Source organism: Triturus cristatus, chromosome 3_2 (assembly GCF_964204655.1).
Source record: "Triturus cristatus chromosome 3_2, aTriCri1.1, whole genome shotgun sequence".
NCBI lineage: Eukaryota > Metazoa > Chordata > Amphibia > Caudata > Salamandridae > Triturus > Triturus cristatus.
In genome coordinates, this window is record NC_140584.1 from 452,464,539 (window position 1) to 452,479,424 (window position 14,886).

Below are 14,886 nucleotides of genomic sequence, written 5' to 3' on the forward strand. Positions count from 1 at the left end.
GCAGTGGCCGTGTAGAGGTCAAATCTGCTAAGTATGTCAAATCCACCTCTCGATGTATTAGCTCAGTAGATGCTAAGGTGGTAGACTTAGGAGACGTTTTAAAAAGCATTTTCTTCTTGTTGCAGGGCCTGGCAACAATGATAGCCCCATACCTCTGCACCATACAAGGCTGTAGCGACGCATCTCGCCTTGTATATTGTAAGCATTTCCTTTAAGGGTGATTACCTAGTTTAGATGCAAATCTAAAAACCCCATGTGCGTTCCTGACCATCTTGAAACAGACATTAGATAATTCCTGTTTCCATTTCCCATTGCTATTATAAGTTACCCCTAGATAGCAAAATATTTTAACAGTTCGAACTGGGGTTCTATCAATGTAAAAAGTTTTAAATGTCATTGTTTTGGTGCCACATATTATGGTAAACGTTTTTGTTTTGTTAATTAGCAGTTTTCTTTCACCTATAAACTTGCTAAATTTATCCATGATTCGTTATAGACCAACTGGGGCCTGGAAAGTAGTACTGCATCATCTGTGTATACTAAAATCGGTATGGGATTGCCCGATAGTAATGGGACATCTACCTTCTCCAGCTGCAGCACTTTATCGATCTTATTAATGAAAAGCGAAAAAAGTAAGGGAGCAAGGACACAACCTTGGACAATGCCACGTTTTTCATAAAAAATTGGCATACACTCACCCTGTTGTCCATATCTCACTTTACAGGATACCAGTGCAGTTCATTTACCTGTATTGATGATGGGAGGCCAAATGCTTCTGAAGCATGAGCTACACAATGATAAACTCCAAAGTAGCTTTCAACTCAAGCTCCAGATTCTGACTACTTCTTTGGTCACCTTGATTCTGGTGATTGCTTTCCACTGCAGGTGGGACTGCAGGGTTCTATATCTTTTTGATTTTATGTCCAGTTTATTCGTAGGCGCCCCCTTTCACCCATACAGCACTGGTGTGCAAAGCACAATATGCACCCTGTGAAATAACTGTAATTCAAGCAACCATCTTTCTTCTGCTTCCCTTCCATTTACCTGTCCTTTCCATATCTTGCACCCTCTTGCAAGACTGTCTTTCTTTGGCACATACACAATATGAATGTTGTCCTTACTATCATAAAGATTATTTTCTTTCTCATACACAAATTTCATATTATGTGAGCATAAGCTGCATCCCATATGCAATCTCTGAGTGTTTCGATGATATGTAGAAAAACACTCTGCTTTAAAATGTAAAAAACAAAAATTGATGTGAATTTACCAGACTACCAAGTGTAATTATCTCCCAGTGATTCCTGATGACGTAATAGGAAATTACATCTTTGAAGCTACTAGAACCGTGTATCACGGGGCATATTTAAACTCTGCCTTATTTACAAGGCAGCGTTAAGCCACTTACCCTGGCTTAACGCTGCCTTGTAAATAAGGCACCCTTTCATGCTGTACTTAGTGTGAAAGGAGAGGGCAATGGGTGTTGCAGTGGAGGTTCCACCGCAATAACCATTGATTTTGACGCTCCCCACTATTTACAAGGATGGCATAAATAGGAGGCATTGGCCAAATTAAGACCAGGGAAAACCTGGTCTTAAACAGGCGAAATGCTTTATTTCTCCTCGTTTTTGCTGTTTCCATGCATGCTGCCCTGTGCAGCACAAACAGAAACAGCAAATTGCATACGATTGTTTATGTGCAGGAAGGTGACCCTTCCTGCACATAAATAATTGAAAAAATTGTGTTTTGCAACTTCTATGTGTGCTGCATTGAGCAGCACACATAGAAATTTCAAAGCGCTTCGAATGATTGTTTATGTGCTGGCAGGGAGACCTTACTGCACATAAAAATAATATACCCCAACGCAGACACCATTGCACTATGGTGCAAGGCTGCCTGCGTTGGCGCTAGGCAGCTGAACTCAGCACCAGCGCTAGGGGAAACGCAGGGGTGCACCCTATTCTTGTGAATACGGAACATCCCTGCGTTTTCAGAATGGAGAAGTGTGGCATTAGCAATGTTTGCTTAACGCCATGCGTGTCCATTCTGTTGTAAATATGCCCCTAAGTGTCTTATTCATTAAATCACAAAAGTGTTTGGTTCCTTTGCACATCTTTCCTAGATTGCTAAGACATATGAGAGGTGTGTTCATGACTTGACAGAGTTCAAATGTCATCTACTTAGGTACAACCAATTGGTGCTAGGCAATTATCATATGCCCAACTGAAGACTCAAATATGCAAGAAACACCGCTTTCTTGGCTTTAGTTTTGCTTTCGCAACGTGACTATGGCAGCAAAGACAAGCAATACAGACAAAGAGACAGTTTTGGGTGTGTTTTCTTTTCAGGAAGCCTGGTCTAGTGCACGCCTTGGATACAAAAACACGGTGTAAAGCTGGCTTTTTAAAAATCATTGTCAAAATACTTTTAGCTTAAGCATTTCTTTTTACCCTGTTGCAGCTTGAAAATGTTAACTTCATCATGCGAGAAAAGAACAAAGAAAATTACCAAAACAGAATCAGAATTATTGGCATTCTTTGTGTAACATGTTCAAGATGTAAAACAAGCACGATGCTATCATGTAACCATACTCCTTACGGCATGGCCTTGACAGACAGCCCTGTCAAGCTATGGAAAAACATGAAAAACAGAGATAAGCAAGTGGCTGAATGAGACTGGACCAAAGTCCTTTCTCTATCTATACGTTTTATTGTACTTCTAAAGTACTGATGATCGGATAGTTAAAGCTGTCTGTAGCCAAACCTAAAAGCTCAATGATTCATTGATAAAACTATTCTGAAATGCTACCAAAGGAACGCTAGACCATCAACCAGTGACTGATATAATGGGATTATGGAAGCAGAATCAAAAGGACAGAAGTAATTAATAAGAGAAGTACAGAACATAATGTACCCCTGCTGTAAACAAGGCCCTTAATCAGTGTAGTGATATACTCAATTTCGGCATGTGCTATAACAAATGTCACCCCACAAACTGGATATGAGTTTGGCGGCTCACTAAATTTCGCAAGGTCAAGCCTGTTGAGTTTTATTAGAGTGGGGGCAATGCCTGGAATTACATGTTATTGTAATGATAGATCACACGTAGTCTGTAGTCTCTTTTACGTGTTTAATCTTAACACCCACCAAATACCAAGCAATGACAGCAGACTTCAGTTCCAACTGTCCCTTCAGTCCCTTGTACACTCTAACCCCATGTCATCACATTCTATGCCAGAACTACAGCTTAAAGGGAAAGCTACAACACATCTTCCCTTTATAAAAAATATAAAAGAACACAACAGAAAGCATGAAAACAAAAAGAAAGATAAAATACAACAGCTTAAGCAATTATATAGGAAAGACACACAGTTTGGAAAACATAACAATTCCAATTGACTTGCAGAGATAAAAATAAAACTCTCTAATACTATTTGTACTTTACACAATAGTCTCGAAGATACAAAGGTGATCTCCTGATTCTGGAACCACGAGAAGATGGAACAGGTCGAGTACAATTTTCATTACATTTCGGAAATCTGGGCTGAACCAGAGCATCTCTGTATCCATTCCCAGAATGAGCACATTTCGACAAACGAGACATACTCCACACATCACCCCCATCAAGCATTACTACATTCCTCATAACTTTAATGATACGCCTCGGACCAAAGTATTTTGTTTCACCTTTGGGAGACCAAACTGCTTTCTTTACAAATACCAAATCACCAATTTTCCAAGTAGTTTGACATACCCCATTTCTCATATCAAACCTACTCTTGTAATTCTCTTGATATTTATTAAGTCTCCAATTCTTCACAACACAACCTCTATCTTTCACACTCAACCAAAGAGGATTTAACTTAGAACCAGCTGTTCTCCCCTTAAGTTTTTCAAACGGAGAACAACCAGTCACACTATTAGGTGTGTTCCTTTGCGCCCACAATTTCTCTCTAAGGATGGGCTTAAGTGGGACTCTTCTCTCCAAGGCACTTTGAGCAGAAGCTTTTATTAGTCTATTCATACTCTCAACTAACCCATTTGCCTGTGGAGCATAGAGAGCAGTTCTGTGATGTGTGATGGAAAGTTCTTTCAAGAAATCTGTCATTTCTTGAGAGGTAAACTGTACCCCATTATCCGAAACAAGAACATCCGGTATACCTTCACAAGTGAAGGCATCTCTGTTAGATCTGGGGGTCTCTAGTTGGCAGGGTAGGTACCACTGTCCAAGTAGGGACCCTTGCTTCTAGTCAGGGAAAGGGGGATACACTGTTAAGAGAACCCCTGCTCACCCTCTAGGTAACTTGGCCTGAGCTGTCTAGGCTATCAAAGGCAATGTGTAAAGTATTTGTACCAACACTCACAGTAACACAGTGAAAACACCACAGATTTACTCCACACCAGTTTTAGAAAAATAAGGTATCTTTACTAAAAACTTAACAAGACCAAATATTACAGACAAACCAACATATAATTCAAAAAGGTTACTTTAAAGATAGTTCAAGAGTTTGCAGAAAGTACTCCAGGAAGTAAAAGTCAGTGTCCTGCACAATGCGACTCTCAATGCACAAAATGCGACACTTTCGTGCCCAACAGTACCTGTAGTTGCGATAAGGTTCCCAAAAGCTATAACAAGGAAGATGGCAAAGGCGATGCGATGCTCCTGAGATCCTGGGGAGGCTTTGCAGCAGCCCTGCTTCACGCAGCAGAGGTGGATGCGCCGGCTCCGATCTGTAGGGGGAGGATGCGATACCTTTGGCTTTCGTTGCGTAGGTTTCTTGGGGGGAAGCTTCACGCACAGGTTCGATGCGACACTCTTCGATGTGGTGCGATGCGTGGCGCAGCGTTGCCTTCCGGCGCCGCAACTCTCGATGCGCCACGGAACGGGACTCTGCGTCGACGCACGCAGCGACTGGTCTAACAATCTCTAAGAAATTCAATAATGTTCTTAGTTACAACTGAACCCATACAAGAAGCAGACACCCACTTGGATGTGTAATCAACTAGTCCCACAACAAACCTTTCTGAGGGAGGCAAAGTGTCAAAAGGACCTACAATGTCAACAGCAAGCTTTGACCAAGGACGTTCAGGTATCGCAACAGGAGAAAGAGGAGCAGTCCTAACTTTCCTTGACTTATCATTTCCTGCACACATAACACAATCCTTGACCACCTCTTCCACTTGATGATCTACCTCAGGCCACCAATAAGCCTCTCTATCTCTCGCTTTAGTCAAACTACGTCCCAGATGACCCTCATGAGCAAGATTGACAATTTTCTCCCTCATACCAACGGGAGGTATCAGTCTATCCCCCGCAAAAGTTCTCCTTGTAGAATATTCAATTCCTCACGCACATTCCAGAAACCTCTCACACAATTTGGAACCATATCCAAAGTAGGCCAACCATTTACAATGAACTTCATAATGATACCTCTAGCCTCATCATCCTCACAACCAGCTTCCCATTCCTTCTTGTCAATAGCTGACTCTTTCACCCAACAAACAGTGTTGTCAAGGTTATTAACCAAACTTTTCTCCGAAGGCATCCTAGATAGGAAATCTGCTGGAACATTTCTTAAACCAGGTAAATATTCCACAGTAAAATTGTATTCCCAATGTCCCTCAACCCACCTTTTAATTCTTGGTGTAGTGCTTTCAACATTCCTACAAGAAAACATATGCACAAGTGGTTTGTGGTCTGTTCTAACCAGGAAGGGTATACCCCACAAGTAAAATCTGAAATGATTGATAGCCCAGTAACAAGCTAAAGCTTCACGTTCTATCACCGAATAGCGCTCTTCCGCACCCTTCAATGAGCGAGAAGCAAAACCAATCACCTTCTCACTACCATCCACCACCTGCGATAACACCGCACCCAAACCACGCACACTGGCATCAGTAGTTAAGATAGTCTTTTTCTGTACATCAAAATGTCCTAAGGTTGGCATACTTGCAATCTCCTTCTTTACTTTGTTAAAGGCACCTTCGCACTCATTGGACCAAATAAATTCCACTCCTTTTTTAAGAAGAACCCTTAATGGTTGCATAACACTCGCAAAATTATACACAAACTTTGAATAATACTCAGATAATCCTAAAAAGGATTTTACTTGATCTTTGTTCAGAGGAGATGGTGCTTGTAATATTGCCTCTGCTAAATCAACTTTAGGACTGATGCCCTCTCCAGAAATTGAATGTCCTAAATAAGAAACGGAAGTAACTCTAAATTTGCATTTTTCACTTTTCAACGTGAGTCCCCGTTCCCTCAACCTTGACAGGACACGGAATAACACTTCATCATGTTTATCCCTATCTTGACCATGGACAAGAATATCGTCCTGGAAAAATAGGACAGAATCAATGCCATTCAAAACGTTTTTCATCACCCTTTGGAAACAAGCTGCCGCACTTGCCAGCCCAAAAGGCATACGAATACACCTGTATGCACCTAAAGGGGTTACAAATGAAGTAGATGTCCAGAATCTTCATTTAACAAAATTTGATGGTAAGCCGCAGATAAATCCATTACACTAAATAAACTGGCACCACCCAAATTTGATAATGCCTCATTGATGTTAGGTAAAGGTTGTCTGTCCACCCAGATGCAATTGTTTAGACTTCTCAAGTCCACACACATCCTGATTTTTTTCCCATTATCCTTCGGGACCAAAACTATGGGAGCCAACCATTCAGACGACTCTATCTCTTCAATTACCTGCAGATCTAGAAGCCTATTGATTTCTTCCTTTAATGGTTCCAACATAAGGTTGGGAACCTTCCTTACTTTGTGTACAATCGGTGTGGAATTTTTAAAAAAAATTATTTTATGGTTAAAACCATTAAGACACCCAAGCTTTTCACTAAACACTTCCGGGAACTTCCCCAAAATATCTTGAACATCACTCTGTTGTGAAACTAGCATAACTTGGTTAGGTGCATTGGGGTTCAGAATGATGCCAAGATCTCTTTGGTGGCGCCAACCCAACAGATTATCTCCTCGTTTCGCAACATAAATTTTCCCTACTGTTTCTCTTCCTTCAAATACAATAGGATGAATTGAAAAAACAATGAAATCAATTTTCTGCCCACCATAACCCACCGGATTGATGTCAGGTGTCATGAGTTTTATATCACAAGAGCCAAAAGTGGAATACCAAAACTTATCGCTCAAAAGAGTATAAAATGAACCAGAATCAGCTAATACAGGAACACATTTACCTCCAATGTACACATCACACAAAGGCATGTTAACATTTCCAGTGTCTACTGTTTTCTCATTATTCACTGGCTCAACTTTACTATCTGTGATACAATGTATTGCTAACTGAGAGAACTCATCAGCATCACTTAACATATTCACTTTGGTGTTCCTACACATGCGAGCATAGTGACCTTTTTTTCCACAACTTCTACAAATGGTACTTCTGGCAAAACAATTTGGATAATTCTGTCCATGGTTCTGACTGCCACATCTAGGACATTTAAACTTATTCTCTTTATTAAAACTAAAATTTGACTTCTGTTTATCCAATTTAACGGCAGGCTTGTCTTGGTTGGAATTTGCCTTACCAACTAAAGCAACAGGTGTTTCGCATGACACACTTTCCTGGTCCACTTTATTGACACTAGACATAGGAACAGAGGAAGGTATCCCGCTTCGCATCTCTTTGACCCAAAAAGAAGTGTGTTCAATGCTTTCCACAATCATAATAGCTTCTTTAAGATTAGGATTTTTTTACAGTAATTTTTCCTGAACTTTTGGATCATTGGTGCATCGCACTAGTTGATCACGGATAAGAGAGTCAGATAATTGTTCAAACTCGCAAGTCTGTGCCAAAGACTTTAATGCTGCCACATAGTTCCCAACTCTCTCTCCTTTGGCTTGTACACGCATAAAAAATTTGTGTCTCTCCATAACCACATTTATGCGAGGTCCAAAATGACTCTGCAATTGCAATAGAGTCATTTCATACACATCATTAGGTTCACCTGCACCTCTGCCAATTGGTATAGGATCCAGGCTGTCGTAAATCTTCCTTCCTTCCGTACCCAGGTTGTGAAGTAGTATAGCTTGTTTCCTTATTGCAGAAAACTTTTCAGCTCCAATCGCCAACAAATATGAGTCAAAAAGTGGTTTCCATTTCTTCCAGTGAAGGACACGTTCCCCTCGTTCACTTAAAAACTGTGGTGGTTGACTCATGCCGCTTGCCGACGCCATGTTTGGATGTTTTCTCACTGATATTCTCTGTTCCTTAATCTATATGATCTCAAATGGGAGTGATAAACTTGAATATATACATATATATTCATGTGCAGAATTTATATGTTGCAACTAAATTGTTGACATTTCCCTCCTCAAAAATCTGTTTTTCCTCAGCTGGCACTCTTTATACATGAGATGACAAAATTGTGAAAAAATTTAAGTCAAATTTGCTTGAACTCTCCAAAATGCATCCTCAATAGTTTAAATGGAGAAAACAAATTAACAGAAGAAGAAAAAAAACTATGCCAAATTTCAATTCTTGTTGAATTCCTATCAATTTTATAACAGGAACCTACAACAAATAATATTCACTTCATGCTCCATTAATCTCTTGATGAATGCTCTAAATAACAAGCCAGCATATAATCCATTTGTGAATAAAGACTTCACAACTGTTTTCTTCCGTTTCTGTTTACTTTGCCATCAAGCGCCGAAAAACTCTAATACATTAACCAATGCACGAGTCATCAGCATTCTTTGTGCAGCTGCTCCTTTTAATAATGGCCCCACGCGCTGACTTCCTCAACCTTTGTTTGCTCAGCCTTCAATTGTACAGCTGATTCACTTCATTAACATTCCGTGGCTCACAGGCCACACGCGCCGACGTCCTTTGCCTTTGTTTATTCAAGCTTCACGAGCAAGCAGCTGTCATCACGCGCTCAGCTAACGCGTCTGACTCTCACCTCGCGCTTCTGTTCAAACAATGCGCGTTACTTAAAATGAGGCCATAATTCCCAAAACAAACAAGTCTTGCCTCGCAAAAATGTACATTCACTGATCTTCAACCTGCTGTCATCACGCGCTCAGCTAACGCGTCTGAATCTCACCTCGCGCTTTTGTTCCAACAATGCGCGTTACTTAAAATGAGGCTATAATTTCCAAACAAACAAGTCTTGCCTCGCAAAAATGTACGATCGCTGATCTTCACTCTTCTCCCAAGAGTCACACAGGCAGCCCTCCAATTCAGCTATTAATCAATAAACAGACCTTTAACCTTGTCTCTTCTCTCGCTCTTCGGTGACACGCTGGGTTTCCCTTGGTGGGTGTATCTTCTAAATCGTCACCAGTATTGTAATGATGGATCACACGTAGTCTCTTTTACGTGTTTAATCTTAACACCCACAAAATACCAAGCAATGACAGCAGACTTCAGCTCCAACTGTCCCTTCAGTCCCTTGTACACTCTAACCCCATGTCATCACATTCTATGTCAGAACTACAGCTTAAAGGGAAAGCTACAACACATGGACATGCAGATTTTGGTGCAGTAAGCAACACAAATACACGTTATTCCCCTTTATCGGGGACAACCTGATAATTGTGTACTATTCATTGCACCCAATCAAATCCGACCCAGTGGTGTTGGATTTCATCGGGTGTGATAAATATCGACCCGAACCCCAGGCCATTCATAATGAGGGCCTAAAATGCAAGAACCACAACTTAAAATGTAATATAGATTCATAATTTCATCATCTTTTTTACCTTAGATTTTTTTTAATTCTGCATGACTTTACAGGAATAACATCTAGAATATTGTACCAGCTCTTCTCCTAGTCCTGCATTATATTGTACTTTAAATACACACACTTGTCCTCATTCTTAGGAATGCAGAGTGATACCACTCTGAATGATTCTGAGTGTTAGCACCCTGTAAAAAACAAATACATTACTGTCCACATTTTTCACCACCTAAAAGCGAGTGAAAAATGTGCATAGTAAACGTCTGAGAATCATGGCACTGCATGCAGGAATGGTCTCAAAATTCTAGGAGCCAGACATTTTTTACAATCCAGTTCCAGTAAAATCCAGTTAAATTGGTAACTGCACTGTAGAGACTGGTTGGCATTGGTAACTCTGACTCATGTATTTCACCAAAAGTTCATGGCCAGCTCATAATGAAGCATTCGATGATAACACTGCAATATAACTATTAGAAGATCTATTAAATTGCATGGTCACTGATGGTGTTTGTGCTTCCTTTGTAGCATTTCCAGTGGTCCTTCCCAGAAGCCAGGCATTTTTGTCAGCAATGTTAAACCAGATTCGCTTTCTGCAGAGGTGGGATTGGAGGTGAGCATTTGTGTAGAAATCAATTTTTGTTATGTTATATTATGCTGATTTGTATAGCTCATAGCACACTACTCACCCCAAGGGTATCCATGTGCTTGAACAGGTGTGCAGGTGTGAGGTCCCTGCGGAGTTAATAGAAGAGACAGGTCTTCAGCCTTCTGCATAACTCAAGAAGTGAGGAGGGGGCTCTGATGTGTTGTGGGAGGTTGTTCCATGTTTTGAGTGCAATGTTGGAGAACAAGTGACCTCATGTTTTGCTTCTGAGAATGTGGGGGGCATGAGCAAGAGTGACGTTGAGCGTAGGTGTCATGCAGGCTGGTTAAAGTGTATGTGGCTGTTCAGGTAAGCTGGTCCAGTGTTGTGTAAGGCTTTGTATCAGTGCTTGAGGAGCTTTAATTGACTGCACTTGTAAAAGGGAGCCAGTGAAGCTCCCTGAGATGGGATACGATGTGGGTGTGGTGGGGAGGTCAAGTATGAGTCTTGCATAAGCATTCAGGATGGTCTGAGGTCAGTGTATGTGTTGCTTGGAGAGTGCATTGCTGTAGTCGAGCTTGCTTGTGAAGAGTTCCTGTTTGATGGTCCGTCTGGTGTTCTGTGGCATCCTCTTCAAGATCTTTCGTAGCGTGTGTAGGATGCAGAAGCAGTAAGTTCTCACTGCATTGACTTCTGTCATCATGTTGAGCTTGTCGTCTAGAAAAATGCCCAGATTATTTGACCGGTCAGTGGGTGTTGGCTCTAGCTTCGACCGCCATCAGGTGTCCTTCCATGGAAAGGTTTTCTTTCCGAAAACCAGTTCTGTCATCTTGTCGGAGTTGAGCTTCAAGCAGTTGGTTCTCATCTAATCTGCTACCATGGTCCTGCAGTCGGTGAGGTTGGTTCTGATGGTGGTATTCTGGTCTGTAGTCTGAGGAAGATTTGTGTGTCTTGGACGGAGATAATTGTGATACCTTGGGGTTCAAATGATGTTGGCAAGGGGTGTCAGAAAGCCCTTGAACAGAGTGGGGCTGAGGGGTGATCCCTGGGAGACTCCGAATGTCAGTTTCTTGGTCTCTGATGTGAGTAGTGGCAGTCTGACTCTTTGGATTCTTTCAGTGAGGAAGGAGCTAAACCAGTTGAGTGTGAGTCCTTGGATGGCAAACTCATAGAGTCTTCTGATCAGAGTTTTGTGGGAAACTGTATCCAAGGCTGCAGAGAGGATGAGCAGAATGAGGGCTGCTGTTTCTCCTCGTTCTAGGAAGTCCAGATTACATCAGTGGCTGCGATGAGTGTTGTTTTGTAGCTGCTGTTCCTTAAGAATCCTGATTGGATGTTGTCCAGCAGGTGATGTAGCTTGCAGTGGGTTGTGAGTTGCTTGATGAGGGCCTTCTCAATCACTGTGGCTGGATAGGGAAGCAGAGAGATATGTCAGAAGTTGCTTAGTTGGTTTGGTTCGGCTGATGGTTTCTCAAGGAGTGCATTGACCTCTGTATGCTTCCATTCGTCTGGGAATGAGGCAGACATGATGGAGATTTTGAGGATGTGAGTGAGGGCAGTGCTGATTGGTTATGTTCCCAGGTTGTAGATGTGGTGGGAGCAATGATGCGTTGGGGCTCCTGAGTGGATGGTTTGCCTGATTGACACTATGTTGTATCTGGTAAGGGATTTCCATTCAGTCAGGTGACATTCTTCATTGGTGATGGGGAGTTTGGTGCTGAGGATGCTAAGGTCAGGTTGGTGTGCAAAGTTGCTGTAGATGTGCAGGACCTGTCATCCTTAGGGTGGTCTTACCCCAACTTTTTGCCTTTTGCCTCCCACTTTATAATGTATCTTTTTGTTGTCCTTAGGACTCTGGGCACTTTACCACTGCTTACCAGTGCTAAATGCAGCTGCTTCTCTCCTAAAACATCATGACATTGGTATATACCTGATTGGCATATTGAGTCTACTATAAGTCCCTTATAAAGTGGTATCCCATATACCCAGGACATGTACTCTAAAAGCTACTAGTGTGCCTGCAGCACTGGTTGTGCCACCAACCCACGTAGCATTTCAAACCTGTCTCACGCCTGCAATTGCAAGGCCTGTATATGCAGTTTTCTGCCACGTTGACTTGGCATTTAAAACTTCTTGCCCTTTTATTACTCCTAAATCACCCCTAAGGTAAGCCCTAAGTGGCCATGTGTACCTAAAAGGCAGAAAATGTACTTGTACGTTTTAGATGCTCAAACAGCTAACTTTGTTTTTCACTGCTGTGAGGCCTACGCCTCCCATAGGCCAGCATTGGCAATTCCTTTATCTAATTTTAAGTGGTAATTATTGATTAGAAAGGAGTAGTTTTGTCATGTTTGGTATGGTTGGAATAGTAAAGATAAATCCTCTTTACTGGTAAAGTTGTATTAAACCTACTATTTTAGAAAAGCCAATTTCCCGCCGCAACCCGATCACTACCTGCCCCTGTTGAAGCGTTGCCGGGCAACCTGGTACACGTCATTAATTCTAAGGGATTCCCTGCCATGTCACATAGTCGGAGGTAGGAGTTGTACCTAGTGTGTCACGCTTGAGCTGCCACATCACCCCTGACTTCATCCAAAGTGGCCCATATAGACAACGAACTTTGAGTAGTGAGACCCGTGTGGTCTCTGTGTCCACCTTGTGGGTCTCCCCAAGTGGATGAGTGTTAAGTGATGTGCCTTTACATTAACAAGACTGCAGACCTTGACCTTTTTCATTGGTTTTCACCCTCACTGGTCTCAAAGGGGGGGGAGTGATTGCACGAGTATTTGAGTGCTTCAACAATTGTGGGGTTTTGCACATACCGGTCTTGTACTGCAATGAAGCTCCACATTCCAAGTGCTCATTCCAGTACTCCAGCTCAGACATTACTGTAACTCTCCGACTGGGAGTGCCCACATTCCAAGTGTTCATTCCAGCACTCCAGCTCAGATGTTACTGTAACTTCCCTAGTGTGTGTGCCCACATCTTTCCAGAAGCACTGCAATGATAAAATGTTTTAATGATGATAATTTGAGAAATCGTGATTGGATTGTTATCGTTTTGGTCTTGTTTTAATCAGATACATTTTCTCTGTTTTTCTAAACTGACATGGAGCCTTTTTGTGGTGTTTTCATTGAGTTACTGCAATTGAAGTGTTACACAAATACTTTACACATTGCCTCTTACGTTAAGCCTGACTGCTCTGTGCCAAGCTACCAGAGGGTGAGCACAGATTCAAGTAGGATGTGTATCTGACTTAACCTGACTAAAGTGGCAGTCTTTACTTGGACAGGGTGCATACCTCTGCCAACTAGAGACCCCATTTCTAACAAGATGTTTGTGATTTTGCTGTGGAAGAACCTGATAGGTTTTTTCTCAACTCTTGGGAAAGGGTGGTGTTGCTGACAGAGGCTGAGGGTGTGGTGAAGTCCTTGGCGATTGAGAAGATCTCCTTGCAGCTGTTGGTGCTGCCTTTGAGGAATTCATCTAGTGCTCTTTTCTTACCGTCGCGCAGTTGCTGGTGGTTGCGCCTGAGTGCAGCCTTATAGGTGGTTCTATCACAGGAGCCGCCCGTGCAGGTAAGAGTGGTGGGGCAGGGTGGGGGGGGGGGGATTTGACAGATGACGCAGAGGGAAAATTAAATAATTACTTTTCCGTCATCGTTGTCTGTCAAATCACCCCCACCCCGCCCACCACACCATTGCTCTCACCTGCATGGGCTGCGCCTGTTCTATCAGTAGATTTGAGTCTGGCTTGCCATTTTCTTTCTAGCTGTTTGCACTGCTGTTTGGTGTCTCGAAGGCCCTATGTGTTACAGCTGGCCTGCTTGTTGGATCTTCTTTGCTTGTTGTGTTTGATGGATGCAAGGGAGTCCACACAGTTCTTGATCCAGTTGTTGTAGTGGATTTTGTTCTTGTTGGGGTTGTCTGTGGGATTATGTTGGTCCATTCTGAGGTCACTGAGCCAGTCTGCTTCTGAGATTTTACCCGAGCTGTGGCTCGGTACAATGATGCTGGTGGGTGTGTTGACTTATGGTGTGTCGATTTGAAAGCAGATGATGGGGTGATCTGTCCATGTGAGTGGCGAGGATATAATTTTTTTAATGTTATCGCTGGTGATGAAGATGGGTTTCAGATTGTGTCCTGTGATTTATTTTGGTCCTGAGATGAGCTGTGTGAGTCCAATGTTGTTTGAAAGTGCTCAGAAGCGGGGTTTGGTTCTGTCTTGTAGGTGGAAGTTGAGGTCTCTGAGGAGTATGTAGGCTCTCAAGTAAATGGTTAGAGGGGTGATGAAATTAGTGATGAGGCTGGTAAAGGTTGCTGGTGGTCTGGGTGACGGAGAGGCGAGGTTTCATTTAGGGTGAAGTTTTCAGCTTGAAGTGCAGATGTTCCATGAATGGGGTGACATTCCTCGTGAATGCTGAGCACTTGATGGAATTATTGCAGATAACTGCGAGTCCTCCACTTGGCTTGTGAGTGTGTTTATGTTGTGTGAAGTAGTAGCCCACTGGGATTTCAACTGCAATGTTGGGTGCCAATGTGGAGTTTAGCCAGATATCTGTAATAAAGAAGAGTTCTG

At 42.3% G+C, this 14,886-nt stretch overlaps 1 protein-coding gene across 2 annotated transcripts in view; it reads left to right on the forward strand.

Moving 5' to 3' along the window:
• USH1C (USH1 protein network component harmonin) overlaps positions 1-14,886 on the forward strand; it is a 739,024-nt gene that overhangs the window by 349,984 nt on the left and 374,154 nt on the right. For both annotated transcript variants that reach the window (XM_085648065.1, XM_085648066.1), the window contains exon 9: positions 10,251-10,335. In XM_085648065.1, coding sequence (XP_085504191.1) covers positions 10,251-10,335 — 85 coding nt within the window. The remainder of the gene's footprint in view (positions 1-10,250; positions 10,336-14,886) is intronic.